This window comes from Prenolepis imparis, unplaced genomic scaffold (assembly GCF_030444845.1).
Source record: "Prenolepis imparis isolate NDT839.2.m4 unplaced genomic scaffold, iyPreImpa1.0 SCAF_6, whole genome shotgun sequence".
NCBI lineage: Eukaryota > Metazoa > Arthropoda > Insecta > Hymenoptera > Formicidae > Prenolepis > Prenolepis imparis.
This window is the reverse complement of record NW_028141164.1, coordinates 15,860,973-15,882,156: the sequence shown is the minus strand read 5'-3', so window position 1 is coordinate 15,882,156 and position 21,184 is coordinate 15,860,973. Positions and strand designations below refer to the sequence as shown.

General features: G+C 29.7%; 1 protein-coding gene and 1 pseudogene across 1 annotated transcript; both read right to left on the bottom strand.

Moving 5' to 3' along the window:
- Window positions 1–2,157: 2,157 nt before the first annotated feature.
- On the bottom strand, window positions 2,158–7,958 carry LOC145937806 (uncharacterized). The gene is made up of 8 exons (XM_083041179.1): window positions 7,775–7,958; window positions 7,532–7,693; window positions 7,354–7,455; window positions 6,964–7,050; window positions 5,097–5,234; window positions 3,709–3,926; window positions 2,706–2,865; window positions 2,158–2,267 (listed from the first exon to the last, which is right to left on the bottom strand). Exons 1-8 carry the CDS (start codon window positions 7,956–7,958, stop codon window positions 2,158–2,160), a joined length of 1,161 nt encoding a protein of 386 aa, XP_082897305.1.
- Window positions 7,959–8,249: 291 nt separating this feature from the next.
- On the bottom strand, window positions 8,250–18,057 carry LOC145937049 (uncharacterized; annotated as a pseudogene).
- Window positions 18,058–21,184: the final 3,127 nt, after the last annotated feature.

The following is a 21,184-nucleotide window of genomic DNA, read 5'->3' as shown; positions in this document are numbered from 1 at the left end:
AATTTACCAAAAGATAGCAGAACTCTATTAAAAACAAGCCGTGGTCGCATTAACTTTGTACCGATTGGCTCAGGTGTATATTGGCATATTGGTTTTGTAAAACAATTAGAAAAGCATCTTTCGTTTTACGCTACAGATGAAATTCCGCCTGTTCTAGAAATAGAACTTAACACTGACGGTTTATCATTGAGTAGAAACAATCCTATGCAATATTGGCCTTTACAATATATTCATTAATATTCCTAATTTCAAGCCGGTGATTATAGATGTATACAAAGGACTTGAAAAACCTTGCGATGTATATAGCTTTTTTGAAAATCTTCTTGATGAGGTGAAAGAAACTAATAGACTAGGAGGAATACTAATACGGAATCGTCGTATTCCTATAGTGTTTAAAGATTTTGTTGCCGACGCTCCGGCGAGAGCTTTAGTTTTAAATCATTATGGACACAATTCCAATAGTTCATGTTCTAAATGCAAAGTTAATGGGTTCCGACATGAGAATCGAACGGTTTACTTGGGCATCAATCATGAAAAGCGAACAAATGAACAATATATATCTTGTGTGAATGAGAATCATCAAAAAGGAAAAAGTCCATTAGAAGATCTTGGAATACCGATTGTCACAAGGATGCCTTTTGAAATTATGCATCTGGTATACCTTGGTGTTACTATGAGACTATTAAGTGCGTGGTATGATGGCAAATTTCGATATGCAGGGAAACTACGTACCTCAACGCTTAATGAAATGTCTTCACGATATGTAGAGTTAAACAAGTTTTGCCCAAACGAATTTGCTCGTCGTCCTAGATCTCTCGCGAAATTCTCTAAATTCAAAGCAACTGAGTTAAGACATTTTCTTTTATATGCAGCACCAATTATTTCGTTCGGAATTTTATCTGAAGAATTTTATTTTCATTTGCTATTACTTAATGTAGCCATGAGAATAGTCACATCAATTAAATGTTCGAGAAGGCAATTAGAAACGGCTGAGAAATGCCTACAAATGTTTGTGAAACATGCGGAATATCTTTATACAGCGAGCTTTGTAAGTTACAATGTTCATGGATTACAACATTTAGTTGATGACGTAAAGGAATTAGGATATTTAGAAAATTGTTCAGCATTCGTTTATGAAAATAATATATTAGAAATCATCCACGTCCACTTGAGCAATTCGCAAATCGATTACGAGAAAAAAAATTATATACAACATGTACCTCAATGTCATTCTGAGAATCATCGCCTTTCAGCAATACACACAAATGGTATTATTCCAGATTGTATTGATAATACCAATTTCATACAATACAAAAATTATCAGTCAAATAAATTTAATTTTGCAATAGATGATTGCAATAGTTTTTGCAAGATCCAGGATAAATCTATTTGCAAAATTAAAAATATTTTGACTATAAATGAAGATGTTTTCTTTGTAGTACAAACTTTTTAAAATGTTACAAATTTTTACGAATTACCAATTCAGTCTTCAACTGTCGGAGTATATAAATGCAAAGAGTTATCAGAAGACTTACATTTATTAATCAGCATAAATTATATAACTGCGAAGTGCTACAGTATGCCAAGTTGGTCAGGGTCATTCTCTTCAACTCAAAAATCAGAAAAAAATAATGATGAATATATTGTTTCTACTTTGTTACATCCCAGACAACATTATGTCGTCTTAAAGACGTCTTAAAGACGTCTTAAAATTTTTAAGACGTCTTACGAAATCGTCAGAAAGACATCTTTTATACGTCTTTAAGCTGTCTTATGCGTCGATTTTCGACGTCTTTAAGACATGTCTTAAAAACGTCTTTAAGACATTATTTTATAGACATCTTTGGAACTTACATTTTTGACATATTTGAGATGTCTTTAAGACGTTCTTAAGAACATCTCAAATACGTTTTAAATACGTCTTAAATACGTCTTAAATACGTCTTAAACATATCAAAAATTTATGTCTTAAAGACGTCTTAAAAATATCAAAAATTTATGTCTTAAAGACGTCTTTATTATTACGATTCTAATATACATATACGTTATTATTTTATAATTAAAAATAAAAATTATTTTTATTGAACACAAAATATATATTTTTTATTTTTATAATCACATACATTTCACATAAAAATATTAAAAAATGAAATTTTTTTATTTATTTGACAAATACGATATTCTATCTCCCGCATGTCTTAGCCATTCTTGAATTACCTTCTGTACTTGGTACAGACTGCATTGCTCCGTAGAACTAGTAACATAATCTGAAATAATTAAAAAAATATATTATTTAATTGTTATACTTAATGGCCCGTATTCAGAACGCGCTTTTAAAGATGTTAGCGCGTTGTTAACCAATAACAGTGCAGTATCGAGCAAACAACGCGCTAACATATCTTTAAAAGCGCGTTTTGAATGCGGGCCTATATATATATATATTTTAATAACACTTATTTATATATTATAAAATATGTTATTAAAATTTTAAAAAGATAATTATTAAAATTTATTAATTATTAAGATTTAAATATAATAAAATGTATAATAATATTGTTTATATATATTAAAAATTAAAATAAGAAAACAAATTGAAATTCAAAGAAAGAGCAACTAAAAATTTACTGTTAATTATTATTTTCTGACTTTTATTTGTAAATTATTTATATTTATTATTTTTATATATATATTTTATTTTTAATTACCTATAATAATATTGGCAAATGCAGTCTCTTTTATGCCAGTTGACTGTTTCATTCCAGTCCATGTTACTTTTTTGGCGACATTATCATTTATAATATATTTCAATATATTTCTTGTTTTTGTCGCATATGTTTTGCCTCCAATTCTTGCAATTTTATTTTTCTGCAACAAAAAACAGATATTTAAGTGCCACGGCTCTATAACAGTGGGTCCACAATAGGTGATTTAAGCTCTAAGCCTTAAGAAATCGCGTAAGCGTAACCAGCGGATCGCCAATCACCGAGTTATTCCGATAGAGCTCGACGAAGGGCTCTATCGGAATAACTCGGTGATTGGCGATCCGCTGGTTACGCTTACGCAAGTTACGCCCCATGTGACGGCACCCTAAGGACTAGTCTACAATAGAGTCGTAAGGTCGTAAACGTAAGAAATTGACCAATCACAGTTGAATTCGAGGAGAATAATCGACTGTGATTGGTCAATTTCTTACGTTTACGACCTTACGACTCTATTGTAGACTAGGCTTAAGTCACGTTCACTAGAAGAAGACAGAAACCCAAGTAACTTCATGCTATCTTTTTCCCTCAGGGGGTCGATCATGTAACTTTTCTTTAGAGCGAAAACGTGAAAAGTGAACAATTTCACTATGGAAACCAATGCGTGATTGGCGGAACAAAGCAAAATTTTTCACTTTTCACGTTTTCACTCTAAAGAAAAGTTACATGATCGATCCCCAGGAGAGGATGTTCCCGGCTACTGCCTCATTAAAGTCACTATATATCTAGTGACTTTACTGCCTCATAAGCAGTCTATCTTTTAATATGTCTATGAAGTATGAAGAAGAAGAAAAAGTGCGCAATTGTGCCCGTGGGTTCATGTGCCGTGTGCCATGTGCCGTGTACCGCGTGTGCCGTGTGTGTATTTCTGCAAATTCTGAACAAAATTTTGGAATGTTAATTGTCAGAACTCAAATTTTAAAGCAAGAAGACAAATTAACAAACTTACAAACTGTTTTCTTATTTCTCTATCTTGCTGGAGGTCCTCTTCAAATTTAAAGAAATCTTCTAGAGTCTCTAGCGGAAAAGCAGGTAATAATCTTGCGTCATGTTCTATTATAGTACGTGCCGCATTCTTATTTTCTATTAAATTGATCAAAAAATCTAATTTTTTCTCTGTTCTACGCCATGCTTTTATAATTGTTTTTTGTGTTGCGCGACATGCTTCTATGAAATAGAAAACAAAAATATTAGTATATTTTACAATATATTCTTATAGTAATCAAGAAAAAGACTGATATACAAATATAGAATCCGACAAAAGAAGGGCTAATGAGAGCCAGGCGCGAAAATAAGGCACAATCTTGTTAGAAATCTTCTTTATTTAAATTTGAATGTTTCAGTCCCTGTTCTTTTGGACCATCTTCGGCACAGTAGGCAGTGTTGTGCTTAGATGATTTTAAAATTAGCTAGATAAAGATGAGATGAAAATATGTAAATGTAAATTAAAAAATGTAAATTATAAAAGTGATATATAAATATATTCATACTTTTATTTATAAGTTTTTTATCGCTTACTGCTGAAGTTCTACTACTTAAGTATTTTTATGTGCTATGACTCTAAACCAAATTATCTGAACATTATTCTAGATAATTTAGTGAAGATAGCACTTTTTATCATCTAAGATGCAGATATAGATAATACATATTTTTATTATATATATAAAAATAAGATGACGCCAAAATTTTATCTAGATAATTATCTATATAATTTTATTTAGATAACAGCAAACACTGACAATAGGTAACAAAAATTCTTCGCGTTTTGAACTACAATGTCGAAACTTCTTCGGTAAATCCTCTATTTAAAAAGATTAAGGCAAATTGAAATAATTATATATAATATGTAATATGAAAATGATATGAATATAATAGAAAAATTTGGAAAAAAATACCAAATAAATTTTTCTATTATATTTATATATCATTTTCATATTACATTATATAATTATCTCGCATTACATTAATCTTTTTAAATAAATTAATAGAAGATTCATCGAAGAAGTTTGAACGATGAGGTAGTTCAGAATGCGAAGAATTTTTTGTTATCCGTTGCACTAAAGATAGTTAAAAAGAAGAACTGAAACATTCAAATTTAAATAAAGAAGATTTCCAACAACAAGATTGTGCTGTATTTCCATGCCTAACTCTCATTAGACCTTCTTTTGTCGGATTCTATATATATTTTTATTATTTTTATTTTAAAACAGGATTATAAAGAATTTTAAACAGAATTTCAAAAGATTTAAGAATATGCAACATAAATGATGTATCAGCATCTTTATATTTTATACTTGATGCAATATATAAATGAAAGTGAAGTAACAAAATACATACCGCAACAAGTGTGGCACTTATCATGTGTTTCATCATTGACGTCATGACCATCAATAGAATCATTGACATTAGTATTATTGACATTAACATCATTAGAATCACTGGTATAATTGACATCATTAACATCATTATCATTATTAATAATATCATTATCATCATTAACATCATTATCATTAACACGATCATTAATGATATCATGAACATTGTCATTTATTTCCTTAATAAGAACATTGACGTCATTAACATCATTTTGTGATGTATATTCACTATCCGAAATATCTGAAATACAATATATTCTTTCATTTGTTTGCTACTTGGATATATATGTGCTGGGTTTTCCGTAATTTGCAATAAAATTCAAAAATCAAAATGTTATGAGTTCTACAAAAACATAATAAAAAATGTTATTATGTTTTTTTAACCCAAGCAACAGTTTAAAATATAAGTGTTTAAAATTAGCCAATCAAACTCTATGGTTAAATAGTCGTTTATCTCTCAGTCACTAATACTGTCATACATATAACTTAGGGACGAAGTTATACTATAGAGTTTGATTGGCCTGTTGTAAATACTTATATTTTTAAAACTATTACTTGGATTCAAAAATCGTAATAAATTTTTTTACTTTGTCTTTTGAGAACTTTTATATAATATATTTTGATTTGTGAACTACTCGACACTCTGTATATATATATATATATATATATATATATAATGTTATAAATGAAAAATATTGTATATTATACCATAAAATTCCTCTTCCTCACAAATTGAAGGAAACAATTTCATACTCTTCATATTTTCTGTAATATATTCCATTAGAAATGTTAATTTATTAAATTTTGTGTTTATTTATATATAAAATCAGAGTTAATATTTTTATAATTTTTTAATTACATTATTTTTTTGTTACAGATATAAAAATGAATAACAAAGATCCATATTATACATATACCATTTCGACCCTTTGGAATATGGTTACCATTAGATGCTCGCACGTTAGAAGATGATGCCACATCATTAATACTTTTTGGTAAGTATTCTATAAAAATTACAAATAAAAGAAAGATTATTTAAAATATAAATTATTTAGAATTTACAAATAAAAAAATAAAAAGTATCATGTTTAATTACATTATTATTTATTGTTACAGATATAAAAATGAATAACAAAGATCCATACCATTTCGACCTTTTGGAGTATGATCACTATTAGATGTTCGCACGTTAGAAGAGGATGCCACATCATTAATACTTTTTGGTAAGTATTCTATAAAAATTACAAATAAAAGAAAGATTATTTAAAATATAAATTATTTAGAATTTACAAATAAAAAAATAAAAAGTATCATGTTTAATTACATTATTATTTATTGTTACAGATATAAAAATGAATAACAAAGATCCATACCATTTCGACCTTTTGGAGTATGATCACTATTAGATGCTCGCACGTTAGAAGAGGATGCCACATCATTAATACTTTTTGGTAAGTATTCTATAAAAATTACAAATAAAAGAAAGATTATTTAAAATATAAATTATTTAGAATTTACAAATAAAAAAATAAAAAGTATCATGTTTAATTACATTATTATTTATTGTTACAGATATAAAAATGAATAACAAAGATCCATACCATTTCGACCTTTTGGAGTATGATCACTATTAGATGCTCGCACGTTAGAAGAGGATGCCACATCATTAATACTTTTTGGTAAGTATTCTATAAAAATTACAAATAAAAGAAAGATTATTTAAAATATAAATTATTTAGAATTTACAAATAAAAAAATAAAAAGTATCATGTTTAATTACATTATTATTTATTGTTACAGATATAAAAATGAATAACAAAGATCCATACCATTTCGACCCTTTGGAGTATGATCACTATTAGATGCTCGCACGTTAGAAGAGGATGCCACATCATTAATACTTTTTGGTAAGTATTCTATAAAAATTACAAATAAAAGAAAGATTATTTAAAATATAAATTATTTAGAATTTACAATTTAAAAAAATTAAAAATTTAAATAAACAAAAATTATTTAAAATAGAGATAATAAATTTAATTATATATGAAAGTTTTATACAACTATAAACATTTGTTTTCATACAAAATTAATTGCTGTCATTAATTTGAAATATGAATGTATTTTTATATTTAAAATATTTTTTTCTTAACTTTAAATAATATATTATTTATTGTTTCAGGTTAAAGAAGTCACTACAAGTAAAGAAGAAATATACGTACTGTCCACTTTTCTATTGCTGTATTGTTTACATTCATCAGAGGAAGTTGGGACATATGTGGAAGGAGGCGATGGTATACGATTTGGTTTTTTTCTTGCATGTTCTGTAAAATATATAGTTATATTATTAATAGAAATGTTAACTTCTACTAAAGAATTTAGTAAAAGAATTTAATGTACCATTTTCGCTAAATTCGTCCAATTCATCATAAAAAAGAGGCCTTTTTACAATTCTTTTTTGTAAATTTTTTTCTGAACAATTTAACGTTTTTAATTGTCCTTCTTCCGAAGTGGAAATGTAAATTGCTTCTTTTTCCATTTTTCTAGCTATTCCATATGTTTCTATAAAAAATAATGAATATATTTTATAATTAAGATAAATGTTTTAAACATCTATTTTGTAATATAATTGTTTATAATTACCATATGGTCCCGTGATTCGTCGATAAATGCGCCTAATCCAATTAGTTTTTGGTTGAATATTTTTTGTAATTGCCTTTGTAACATTAATTTCTTTAGGAGGCCATAAAAATGTTTTATCTCCGAAATTTAGCCAAACTTCCGGTATTATTGAGCACCAATCATCAAAAAATATAATATAATACATAATCTGAAAAAATTTTTGTGAAATTGGGTATAATCTAATAAAATTTTTGTGAAAGTATATAATTATTATGTTTAAAATGTTTTTCATCAAATTTAATAAAATCAAAGGACCCAATTTCCAAAAAAATGGGTCCTTTGATTTTATTAAATGTGATAGAAAACATTTTAAATATAATAATCATATAAATATAAAATATCACATAAATATTTATCATATAAATATAATATAAATATTTACTTTTTATACTTATCTTCATCATATTCAATGTTTATACATGTAATTATACAACAATTATACATGTAATAAAGGCATTATGTAATTATAGCCATTATAAAAGACTTGTAAACCTTTATTATCTATTTCTTTTGCAGATATTATCTCCAGATCTAATGTTTCATTATTTGTTATATATATTTTTAGATGTTGGGAATCACAAGGATACATAGGTATTGGTCGAAGATCAAGATATTTACTTCCTACGACAATTGGATTTTCATCTTCTAAACCGAGATATTTTATAGAAAAAACGGATCCATCTTTTAGATAACAACAGTTATCAGGAGGTTTAGTTGTTAGTGTAAAATTTTTGAATTTTATTTTTTTTATATGATCTATATAATTGATTTGTATTTTGATATTGTAAGGGGAACTGTTTCCTATCTGGCTTTATAAGTAATGGCTCATCAATGGAACTGTTATAATTAGTTGTACATTTAATTATACGTTCATGGAGCCTGTTATTTAATTGCGATAGCGGTTTTTCTGATTTACGCAACATTTTTTTTATATCTTTCATATAATTTTCAAAGGGAAATGCACTAAATGTATCGAGGGAACCATATGTATTAACATCTTGACAGATATGAATTAGATTATAAACATTAAAAACCATATTATCTTCACCATATAATATTTTTAACGTTTTAACAAAATATATTAATAATTTTTGTGCATATGTATTATTACGCAAGCAATCTTTTGTATGGCATAGAATACGTATAGCTGTGTGTAGAGCATAGAAATGTTTAAAGTAATCTTCTTTTAAATATTTGCGTAAAATTATGGGTCCCAAATATAAAAGAAACATTCTCAGTTCTGTTGCCTTCCATCGATCTAATTCATTTAAACCTCGCGGATGACGGCTAAATTCTATCGGTATAAATTTTCGTAACGTTATTAAATCTACAGATAATGCCTCTATATCTGCTGCACGTAACCGATATATATGGTTTCCTTTAATCCATAAATGTAACATTTTCTTCATTACTCCTAAACATATCAAATGCATGTAGTCCAGTGGAAAAGAATGAATCATATCTATAGATAAATCTTCAAAGGGCGAAACGGAAACATGATGTTCTTCATTTTTGCGATTGCGGAAATCATTATTAGTTCTTAACGGCGCATTTTCATTCAAAAAAACTATTTTGTGATTATAATAATCACCTTCACAACAACATTTTCCGCAACTAAAATATGCATTATGCCCCTTCGTTCCAGTAATAAAAGATTTTGCAGGGGCATCACAAATAACTGCTTTGATTTGTACATAATAATTTTTATCTTTAAAAAAGAAACCTTCCTCTTGCAGAATGCGGTATTCATTACAGAATTCTTGTAAAAAATCACTTGCGTTCGTAGGTTTTTTATAACCGTGATAGGCACCGATTAAAAAATGTTTTGTTATGAGTTCTGTATTATAGATTTGACCAAGTATAGGCCATAATTGGCTTTGTGAACTTTTTGAAAGAGGAAGGCCATCAATATTTATATTTATTTTAATAACATGACTTATATTTTTAAAATTTTCTAATTTTTCCCGTAATACTTTTTCTAAGCCGTAATGAAAATACTGTCCAGTCCCACATTCACGAAGAACCATGTTTTTAGGTGTGCCTAAAATAGTTCTGGCATTTCATGACCTTCTTCTCGTAAAATATTTAATAAGGCCGTTAAGGATGTTTGCGTCACATTGTATTCACCCTCATTAACCTGGCACCCCCACCATAAAAAATCGGGTTCGGCTATAGTGCATAATTAAGTGCTAATTTGTTGCTAATTAATTGCCCTAAGCGCGAATTTTTTGCTCCTACCGATTAGCAGGAAAACGTAATTAAAGATGGGGGTGCTAGCTTGCCATTAAGCTAGCACCCCCACTTCCGGAAAACACTTATAGCGAATCAAAAATAAAAAAACCAATACATCAGAATTAATTGCTAATTAATTGCTCAAAGATACTGCAAACAGATTTTGAAAATTTAGAATTTTTAATTATGAACCATTATGCACCAATATGACATACTATAAGAGTAAAGTACACTAACGCAATTAATTGCTGCTATGATTTTGGTCTCAAAATGTTTCTTTAATTAAGTGCTCTTAAGATATGCAGCGTCGAATTAATTGCTCTACATTTTACTTAGAAAAATCGACTCGAAAAGGTGGCGGTGCTAGCATGCCCTCAAGAGTAAAGTACATTAACGCAATTAATTGCTGTAATAAATTTGGTCTCAAAATGTTTCCCTAATTAATTGCTGTTAAGATATGCAATTAAGATATGCAGTATCGAATTAATTGCTCCACGTTTTACTTATTGTTAGAAAAATCGACTCGAAAAGGTGGCGGTGCTAGCATGCCCTCAAGAGTAAAGTACATTAACGTAATTAATTGCTGTAATAAATTTGGTCTCAAAATGTTTCCCTAATTAATTGCTGTTAAGATATGCAGTATCGAATTAATTGCTCCACGCTTTACTTACAATAAGAAGAACAATCGGCCCTTACTAATAACTAATAACTAAGAACTAGTTTCACAACTTATTGGACAAAGGAAAGTAATTCTTGCGTTTATAATTAAATATATATTTGTATATTTTGTAGTATCAGTCGTAATTGTAGAAAATATTCTATAACTTACCTTTATTTTGGAATGCCATTTTATACGTAAAAGAATTAGCCCTCTTCACACAAATGGCCACTGTGCCTTTACAAGGACGTCTATGAAACGCAGAATTACGACACAATGGCCGCGTTCAGCAGAACAATTACTAAGTTGTCGTTTTATCAACACTGTAAGTTGATTCGTTGGTTCTAAAAGTAAGAACCAATCACGTTTGAGAACCTACTCTGCTGAACGCCTAATAAGATGACGTAATATATAGCGCCCATAAACATATTAATATAGACTACTCATAAGGTGGTGGGGAGTGTCCTCCTGAGGGAAAAAGACAGCACGAACAGTCCTGGCTTGCTGTCTTCTTCTAATGGTATACTGCGCATACTGGTGCGCAGATTACGTCCATTAGAAGAAGACAGCAAGCCAGGACTGTTCGTGCCATCCTTTTCCCTTAGAGGAGGACGCCCCCATTCCCGATTCCACTGCTTCATGAGCAGTCTATATTAATATGTCTATGATAGCGCCACTCTATCTATCCGTGTGTAAGAAAAGGAAAGACAGTAATTCGAAATGTCACTACTCAGCTCAGAAGGCGCTCTTATGCGCATGGGCGAAAAAGGAATTTCGACAATTGGGCGCTGCGCGGCATGTTTGCACAATTAGGCACAGTTAAATATTTTTCAGAAGATTGAATATTTTTGTTGATTTGCTAAAGCATATATTATTCAATATTATTTTTTACATTAACTATAATGTAAGCTAAACTAACAGAAATTTATGATAATTTAATTACGATCATAGACGTAACTTAACATATAATTTCATTCTGCAATTTTGTATGATTAATGTTAAATTAAAAATATAGGTAGATAGTTTTATGGAAATATTTTTAAATATATATCAGATGAGACAGGAAAGTAGTGATTTATAAAGATTGACAAAGTAAAATTTGAATAGTAAAATCTTAATAATTGTATTTGGTGTGTAGTAAATGTACTAATATTATTATTAATTTTCTACAATGATCTACTAAATTTTGATCTATATTGATTCTACATAAATTTTTTAATGAAATTTTATCTTTTCTAGTTATGTCAAATGAAATTTTATCTTTTCTAATTATGTCAAAAATAGAAAGGAAATGAAGATAGGAAAAAGAAAATGTTAATAAATTTAATTTATATAAAATTATATATTTTCTATATTTACTATATTAATTACAATAATATTAAGGACATGGTAGTTTATATAAAATAAATTTAAAAAATATATTATATATACATATATTTAATATTTTTATAATAAATATACATAATACAAGACGTGTATTACAATATGTTATAACAATATATGAGTATTTTTAATGAGTTTAATATGAATTACTTTAAATATCTCTTTTTAATGATACTACAAATACATTATCCGCATATTGTTATTGTTAAGAATATATTATGCATACATTAGAAATAATAGTTTCAGTTCACTCAAAGCTCACTCGAAGTTATGAGAACGCATGTTGTTTTATTCTATCTATTAAATGCATTAACAATTATTACTAGCGTTCAAATAATTTATCACAATTGCAGTTCACGCTCGCTCAAGGCTATCTGCGAACGCATATTTTATTACAATTGCAGTTCACGCTCGCTCAAGGCTATCCGCGACCGCATATTTTTTATTACAATTGCAGTTCACGCTCGCTCAAGGCTATCCGCGAACGCATTTCTTTTGTCTATTAAATGCATTAACAATTATAATAGCGTTTAAATAATTTAATATTAAAAATAATACTTTTAAAAATGTTATTTGTACATGTATTAATATTTGCAAAAATTATAAATTATATCTTTATGTGTGTAATTACTTATAGTATATAACAATATGCGGACATGCGTTATAATGATTATCTAAAACTTTTTCTGCATCTTTGCAGTCGTCGTATCTTACCCACTTGTTATTTTTTCGATAACATATTGCTGTGTAATGTCCTATATCAGAATCTATAGATTGTCTAGTTTGTATCACTGGTGATTTGAAATCGACTGTGCCGATTAAGGAATACGACTGTTCCAAAAAGGATAAATTTAATTCTGTTGGAAGTTCTTCCAGTGGAATTCGCTGTTCATCTGTAATTTCTGAATATAATTCAAAAATCATAAATTGTCCTGTAAATTAAATTACATATAATTAATAAAACTAGAAATGAGAAAATATATAATAAATAGAATAGAAAAAAAAAAAAAAATTAATATATACCTATATAAAAAATAGTTGTTGTTTCAAAGCCATTACAATCTTTTTGACAGCAAGGTCGTGTTCCTTGAATAGTTATTTCACTTTCTATGCGATTAAATTCTCTTCGTTGCAATAATCCAAGTTCAACTTGAACCAATGGTAATATTTTCTCTCTGGTAGGACAACCGCAACTGCACCTCGATATTTCTTTAAATGATGGATAGTTTTTAAATAATTCTCTGCACAAAAAAGCAACTGTAACTTCACAATTAATCAATATACAGTCATTATGCAAATTTGAACTTTTAAAAATTTCGCACAATATTAGCGCACGAAGTCTGTAAGAAGATTTTTTAATTCCATGCGTTACTATATCAAGTACAAGTTTAAAAAACATATTGCTGCTTTCTTTATGTATTAAATCTTTAATATATTTTTTATCAAAATAAGCTGAAATAAAAAGCTGCAATATGCTATCAATTGCACAGGTATTAGTAAAAGAATATTTTTCATTTCCTATTTTTACAGCTTTTACCGATAAGTTACCACCATTTTTTATAATTGGTATTTTTTGAAGCTTTTCTAATAAAAAATCTTGTTCCGGATTGCCTCGTTGAAGGTATCTGCCTCTGGACGATGTTTTAGTTGTTTTAGCTGCAAGTCCTCTCCAATCTTCTATTTCTCTTGCTGCTAATATTTCATTTGCATTACCAACTGTTTCACATTTTTTGCAAATGCGTTTCTGTCCATATCCTTCTTCTCCAACTGGCGACTTCTAGAACAAGCATCAATAGCATGAACGTTTTTGTGGCAGATACAACATACATGCGCACCAGTAGGTTCGTCTCCATTAGCACACACAGGACATTCAACATTAATTTCCATATTGATATTATCAGTCTCTAGAAATTGTTCCGATATAATTGTCGGGGATCCTTCTACAATTTTTTCCGTTATCTCTCCTATTTCTATATCTTTGTCCTGAAACATTGCATTTATTAGTTTTACACGACCGCTGTTAGTGTCCTTACCAGAGGACCGGTGCTTGGCACATATTAATCGAATGAATATGTTTTGCTCTTAACTGTATTTATTTTAATGTCGAATACGCACTGTACAACGCTGTCCGTACACACATATGGCATGAACCTCTCGGCTACAACTGACTGACACGCCAACTATCGGGCGTTCACAAATCAATCCACACCAAATCGACGTTACACATAGAAATAGCCTAAACGCATTGCGCAAAAATAAACTAACGATGAATACAAAATAATGCATGACTATGAACATAAATCTAAAGTAAATACTGCATGCTACAACCGCTAAGAATCTTAACATGTTTTGTTACAAATAAATCTGCGCGCATCGGCGTTTGTTCACTTTTAAAAAATATATTTTTTATTATATGAAAATCTCCTTCAACAGATGCACTGCTTGCTGGTATCCTTCCAAATCCAAATTTATCACGACATATGCAGGACCATAAAGGCAAATATTTTGTGTCTGCTATTAATTTATCAGCAAACGCAGGCATGTAATGTGCATTTTCTCGATCACCCGTATCAGTAATTTTCATTTGTACTTTCTCATCTATAGATTTTGCCCAGTGGTGCCATCCGTTTGTTGCATCCTCATGATCCTCATTATCGTCATTATCGTCAGCATTCGAATCTTCTGTTTCTAAAAACTGTGTTTCTTCATCAGCTGACATGAAACGTTTTACTTTCATTTTGTATTCTTCGCACATAGTTGGTTTATTTTGTTGGGTATAGCCTTCAGTTTCACTCCTAGAAATTACTAAAAGAGAAGTTAAAATTTCTTGAGCTATTTCTATATTACGACATAGAATCAATTGTCCTAACAAAGATAAATAAAATTTTTTAATTCTTGGCCGTGAAATTTTTAAAAAGTTGCTATATTTTTTTATAAAATGCGCTACATCAATCCGTATGTAACACATTGGCAATTGGTCATCCTTGCATGCATCAAAATAGCTTTCTAGAGTTAAATTTCCTGCAAAAGAACGAATAGCTGCTGTCAAAAGTGCCCTTGAAAAATCGCATACGACTTCTCGTGGATGAGGTGCACCTAAACGAATCCACTCTGATAGCCAAAATTGAATCGCATTAGTATTGTGACTCTCCGACAACATTTGACATACTGGAAAAAGACCTTTACTACTTTCACAATTAATTACAGCATTATAAAGAAATATATGTTTCGATTTAGATCGATCAAATCTCTTAATTTTTTTTATTAAACTACCAGTTGCATCAATATAAATACAAGGCTCAGACATTGCATATGATCTATACACATTTATTTGATAATTAGACCAATAATGTATAAAAAATGGATTTAAGCCAATATTATGTATAATATCTCGTAAAGATCCCAACTGCATTAATAATAATGCTTTCAGGGGATCTTTATCCAGATAATCTTCTTCTATAATTTTTTTTTGCGACTCTTAAAACATTTGTGCTAAATAAATGTGGAGGTTCCGCGGTATCGCTTGTACTCATTAAATCTTCAGCTAATTCTGTACGATAGACCATTGCCGTAGTTTTTTTCAATTTTTCCGCGATTTTATCTCTAATAGGACGTCTAAGATATCGTTTTCCACAACGACCTTTACCTTCAATAAAAGTACAAACAATTTTTGTTGTCAGATCATTTGCAATAGAATTATTTATATCGCATTTAATTATAGCACCACATTTGCATGTACCATTTGCATATCCATATTCCCCATTTAGCAATAATTTATGATTTTTGAAATTAAAACCACAAGTTATTTTAGTAGCTGCCCAAATTTTTTCATTAAATACATGTTGCCACATTCCAGATTGTAATATTATATATTCACATATAGATTCTGGCTTACCTTTATCTCTTCGCCGATAAATTTTACGCATAATTAATGACATAAATTCTTCTTTGGGTATTGTAATTGTGAATGTACGTGCATCGTCTGCATTGCTGACGTCGAGTGATTTTGTAGTATCGGCTGATGAATCTACGGCGTTTGAATATGTTTCCTCTACATTTTGAATCACAGGCGGAAGTATCGCAGGAGGAATTAATTTATCCCTTAGGCCGCATTTATTGCATGTCACATATGTATATAATGAAGCGGGTGTAGTGATATAATCCAATTCCTTTGCGATTGTAATCCAAACAGAATCGCACTTCGAAATAATAGTATCCTTCATTGTTATAATCCTATCTTTGTATTCCAAAACTTTTTGCGTTAATAATTCAATATCTATTTTCACTGGTCTTCCGACACGCATCTTAAAGCACAACAGAAATCACAAAGAAGTGATGAAGAAAATTGCACAACGTATTAATAACGCATACGCGAGAGCGAAGAATTTCTGTTCGAAAAACGCTTTCCACAGATGATTACTGCTCGAGATATCGCGAAAGACTGGTAGGAACCAATTTATTAGTAATTGCTTTGACTTATCGCGCTTTTCTTTATTCGCGGCATCCACGGCGCGTCTTTTGATCTACAAGCCAAAGCCGCGCGCACGACACACGATATAAGACGTGAGCAAGTGTGCGTGAAACTGAGAAGACAAAGTTCATATCCTATACCAAATGTGAAAAGTAAAAATATAGCGTGAAAATAGAGCATTCACATCTCTTTCTTTCTCTTTAATATTCCAGTGGTGAATAAAAAGTGATAGAGATTAGCCATCTTCACGTCCTGTTCCACTTATTTTTGTTAAACACTTTCACATATGGCTGTCGCTGTATGTGATAATTTAAAAACGCAATGATTAAATAAAATTTAAATAAAATTTTTATTTATAATACTTTTTGTATTATAAAACAATATGACTATAAAGTAATATTTTATAAAAAAAAATCAATAAGCTCATGTCGCATTTTAATTGTTGACAAAAATACCATATTAGTAATATATTATATAATACACTATATGTACATTATATGTACTCTATAGAATATACTATATATTATACAATATAATAGTATATTATATAATTTGCATATTACAACATATATTAAAGCAAAATTAACGAATTTGCATTCAAATGCAAAAAATATCTAGCAAACTTATGCTGTTCTATTTTAAGTTACATTTATTTAATTTAAATAGTATTGCTAAATGACTGAGTAATAAATTCGATATTCTATTCTATACTTGTTCAAGTCGATTTTTCTAAGTAAAACGTGGAGCAATTAATTCGACGCTGCATATCTTAAAAACAATTAATTAAACAAACATTTAGAGACCAAAATCATAGCAGCAATTAATTGCGTTAATGTACTTTACTCTAAAGGGCATGCTAGCACCGCCACCTTTTCGAGTCGATTTTTCTAAGTAAAACGTGGAGCAATTAATTCGATACTGCATATCTTAACAGCAATTAATTAGGGAAACATTTTGAGACCAAATTTATTACAGCAATTAATTGCGTTAGTGTACTTTACTCTTATAGTATGTCATATTGGTGCATAATGGTTCATAATTAAAAATTCTAAATTTTCAAAATCTGTTTGCAGTATCTTTGAGCAATTAATTAGCAATTAATTCTGATGTATTGGTTTTTTTATTTTTGATTCGCTATAAGTGTTTTCCGAAAGTGGGGGTGCTAGCTTAATGGCAAGCTAGCACCCCCATCTTTAATTACGTCTTCCTGCTAATCGGTAGGAGCAAAAAATTCGCGCTTAGGGCAATTAATTAGTAACAAATTAGCACTTAATTATGCACTATAGCCGAACTCGATTTTTTATGGTGGGGGTGCCAGGTTAATGAGGGTAATTGTACCCAGTAGCCCAAATATGCAATCGTTGTTGTAAAGTTTGTTTTTTTGTATTATTATATATTGTACAAAATTCTTCTTCAATTTCTCTAAATTCAATATTATTTTTTGTTTTATCTGCATTTGGTATATCTGGGCTCATTTGATGTAATTCTATTGTATTTGAATTGTCTATTATATTCGAATTGTCTATTGTATTTTGCTTTTTTGGAAGATATTTTGTATTATAAATATTATGCGTATCATTATTTTGTCGTGCAAGCGATAAACGTCGATTTTGTTGACTACGAGATAAATCTCTAAATTTCTTTGTCTTCGGCATTTTATAAATTTTCAAATTCCTTTATACACACGCAAAAGTATTCTAAAAAATAAAAAGAAACTAAAATATTTGATAATATTAATACTAGATAATTTCAATTTTAAATGCAAACATCAATTTGTAACAAAAGCAGAATCCTATGGCATGCCGTTTCCTTTTTAATAGCAAACATTTTATAAAACTAAAAATAAATTTTTATTTTAAATAAATAAATTATTTAAAAAAATTATTAATTTATTATTATTGAGAGAGAGAGAGAGAGAGAGAGAGAGAGAGAGAGAGAGAGAGACATTTTTTAGATGAGATTAAAGGTCCTTGCATAATATCAGACAGGCTGTAGGAACAGGGAATAGAAAATATCCATCAATAAAGAAAGAAAAATAGATATTATTCCTTGCTCCTATTGGTGGATATTTTTTATTCCCTATTTTTATTGTTTGTTGCCTGCCATTGTGCAAGAGCACGTATCAGACTATAGCCGGGATAAAAAAATAATATAATATTCGACATACTTTCCGTAAGATGTAACAGTAAGGTTTCGACCAATCGCGTTGCTTGATTCTTACTGCTACTGTTACGGACGGCCGAATCAAGCAACGCGATTGGTCGAATCCTTACGTTACGGTTAAGTTTATAGTTACGGAAGGTGTGTAGAATGGGCTTACACTGCGTTACGCTGGGTCCACAATAGGTGATTTAAGCCCTAAGCCTTAAGAAATTGACCAATCACAGTCGAGTTTTCTCCTCATACTTGACTGCGATTGATCAATTTCTTAAGGCTTAGGGCTTAAATCACCTATTGTGGACCCAGCGTTATGCAAAAGTCTGTGCTCCGGCCCTATGGATTGAGAATTAAAGATTTAAATTTTTTAAATTGGAATTTATCAAAATAAATAATTTATTGAAATAAAATTAATGGAACTAAACAAAATAAAAGGAACTAAAATTTCTTTGTCTTGTGATTGGTCAAATTTCAATCTTTAATCTGTAATCTCAATCTTCAATGAGTAGTCTGATATGGACTTAAGGGTTTGCACGATTATATTTTGACTACAGTGAGAATGGTGTCTACTTTCGAAGCAGTATAAATATCAGTAAGGAACTGAGCAAATGTTGGCGAATCGATTAGTGAAAGAAATAAGATTAAAACCTATGGATCATATGAGAGAAGAGGCTTGTTTCAAATTCAATTATCTTCTCGATATATTGAAAATAAGTGACATTTTGTAAAAAAAAATTATGAAAGATGGTTGTATGAGAGTTACATTACAAATAATTTATGATCTTACAGATTGGAGCAACAACATAAAAATGAATTGGAAAGTTATTATGGAAAATAAAATAAGTGATAGTCTTTAACCGACACACGTACACAACAATTGCCTGACAATTGTAGGTATTATTGATAAAAGGAAATATTTCCCTGATGAGAAAGAGAAGGAATTACAAGAAATAGGTGACAAAATATATGAATTAATTATTGCGAGTCAAGAATTACAGATGTTATATTTGTTAGATTTGTTATCGAAGAATATTTATAATTATCCAATTTTATAAAAATATTTATTATACAGAATGAAGTTGAATTAATGGAATTTAAAAATTGATTTCAGTAAATGACAGTACAAGATAAAAAAGCAAACAACACGCCACATTATCATCGTGATCAAATGCAAGAACAAAATTAAGTATATACTTTACATAAGCAGCTTCAGCTTTTGATGGAAAAGAAAACAACATACAAATATCAAATGACTGATTTAAAACAACAACTCAGTGCAGGTAAATGTGCTAATAACTTATAAGTATTTATAATTAATTTTTATTTCTTTTGAAATTAATTTCAACTAATTGTGAAAAACATGAACTCATTATTTGATATTTCATCTATTTATTATTTAGATTTTTTATCTTGTACCGTCATTTGCTGAAATCAATTTTTAGATTTTATTAATTCAACTTCATTCTGTATAATAAATACAAAAAGTTGTACTCTCTCCTTTATGTCTGCTATAAAAATTATATTAATTATTTGAACAATTTTCTGCTTACAGATTTTAAATACAGAATATATCGCAATATTTATACTGCAACCAAATAAGAAGATAATGGGAGGAGACATATAGGAAAAAGAAGCTATAATTATATAAGAAGGATAAATATAAGAGGATTCCGCATTTTTGGATAAAACAGTAAAAAGCCTAAGGTTTTGCTACAACGAAGTCCTCAATATATAATTCATAATATAATTATCATTAGAATTATTATTATGTGACAACATAAATTTAAAAATGATTAATATTTTAAAATTATTATTATTCAGAAACTGGATCGCGGTGTCATTTTCCCCATTTCAAACGCGTGCTAGCGGCCGAGTGCCGTAAGAAGCAGTACCGTTTACACCGCGCCAGTCTAGCTGTCTAAATAGCAAAGGGCACAGTCGCGTAGAGTATAAAAATATATTTAAATATAAATTTATATATATAGAATTAGAATTAGAATTAGAATGTTTATTCCGCGGCCCAAATTAGGGATTGCGGGGCGTTTTCAGGGGCCCGCCAAACCCCTTACATCCTCCCATCTATCTTCTACCTTTCCTATTACATCAACATTTCTCATTTCTCATTACATTGTCTTTCCACCCTCCTCTTCTTCTCTTTTCTCCTCTCCCGTCATCCTTCCTTCCTTCCTTCCTGTCTCCCTGTCTCTGCTTCTTTCTCCTTCTCCTCTCCACCCTTCTTCTCTCCCTCACCCTTTTAACAATTTTCATAATCCCCTAACCTGGCCAATCAAAGACCTCACAATCATCTATCCTGACCTCCCACACCCTTTCTCCTCTCCCCTTACTCCACTTCCACTTTACCCCCCCCTCCGTTCCTCTCTCCCACACCCTTTTACACAATTTTCATTCCCCTAACCTGGCCAATTGGAGACCTCACAATACTCTAACCTGCCTCCCGCACCCTTTTCCT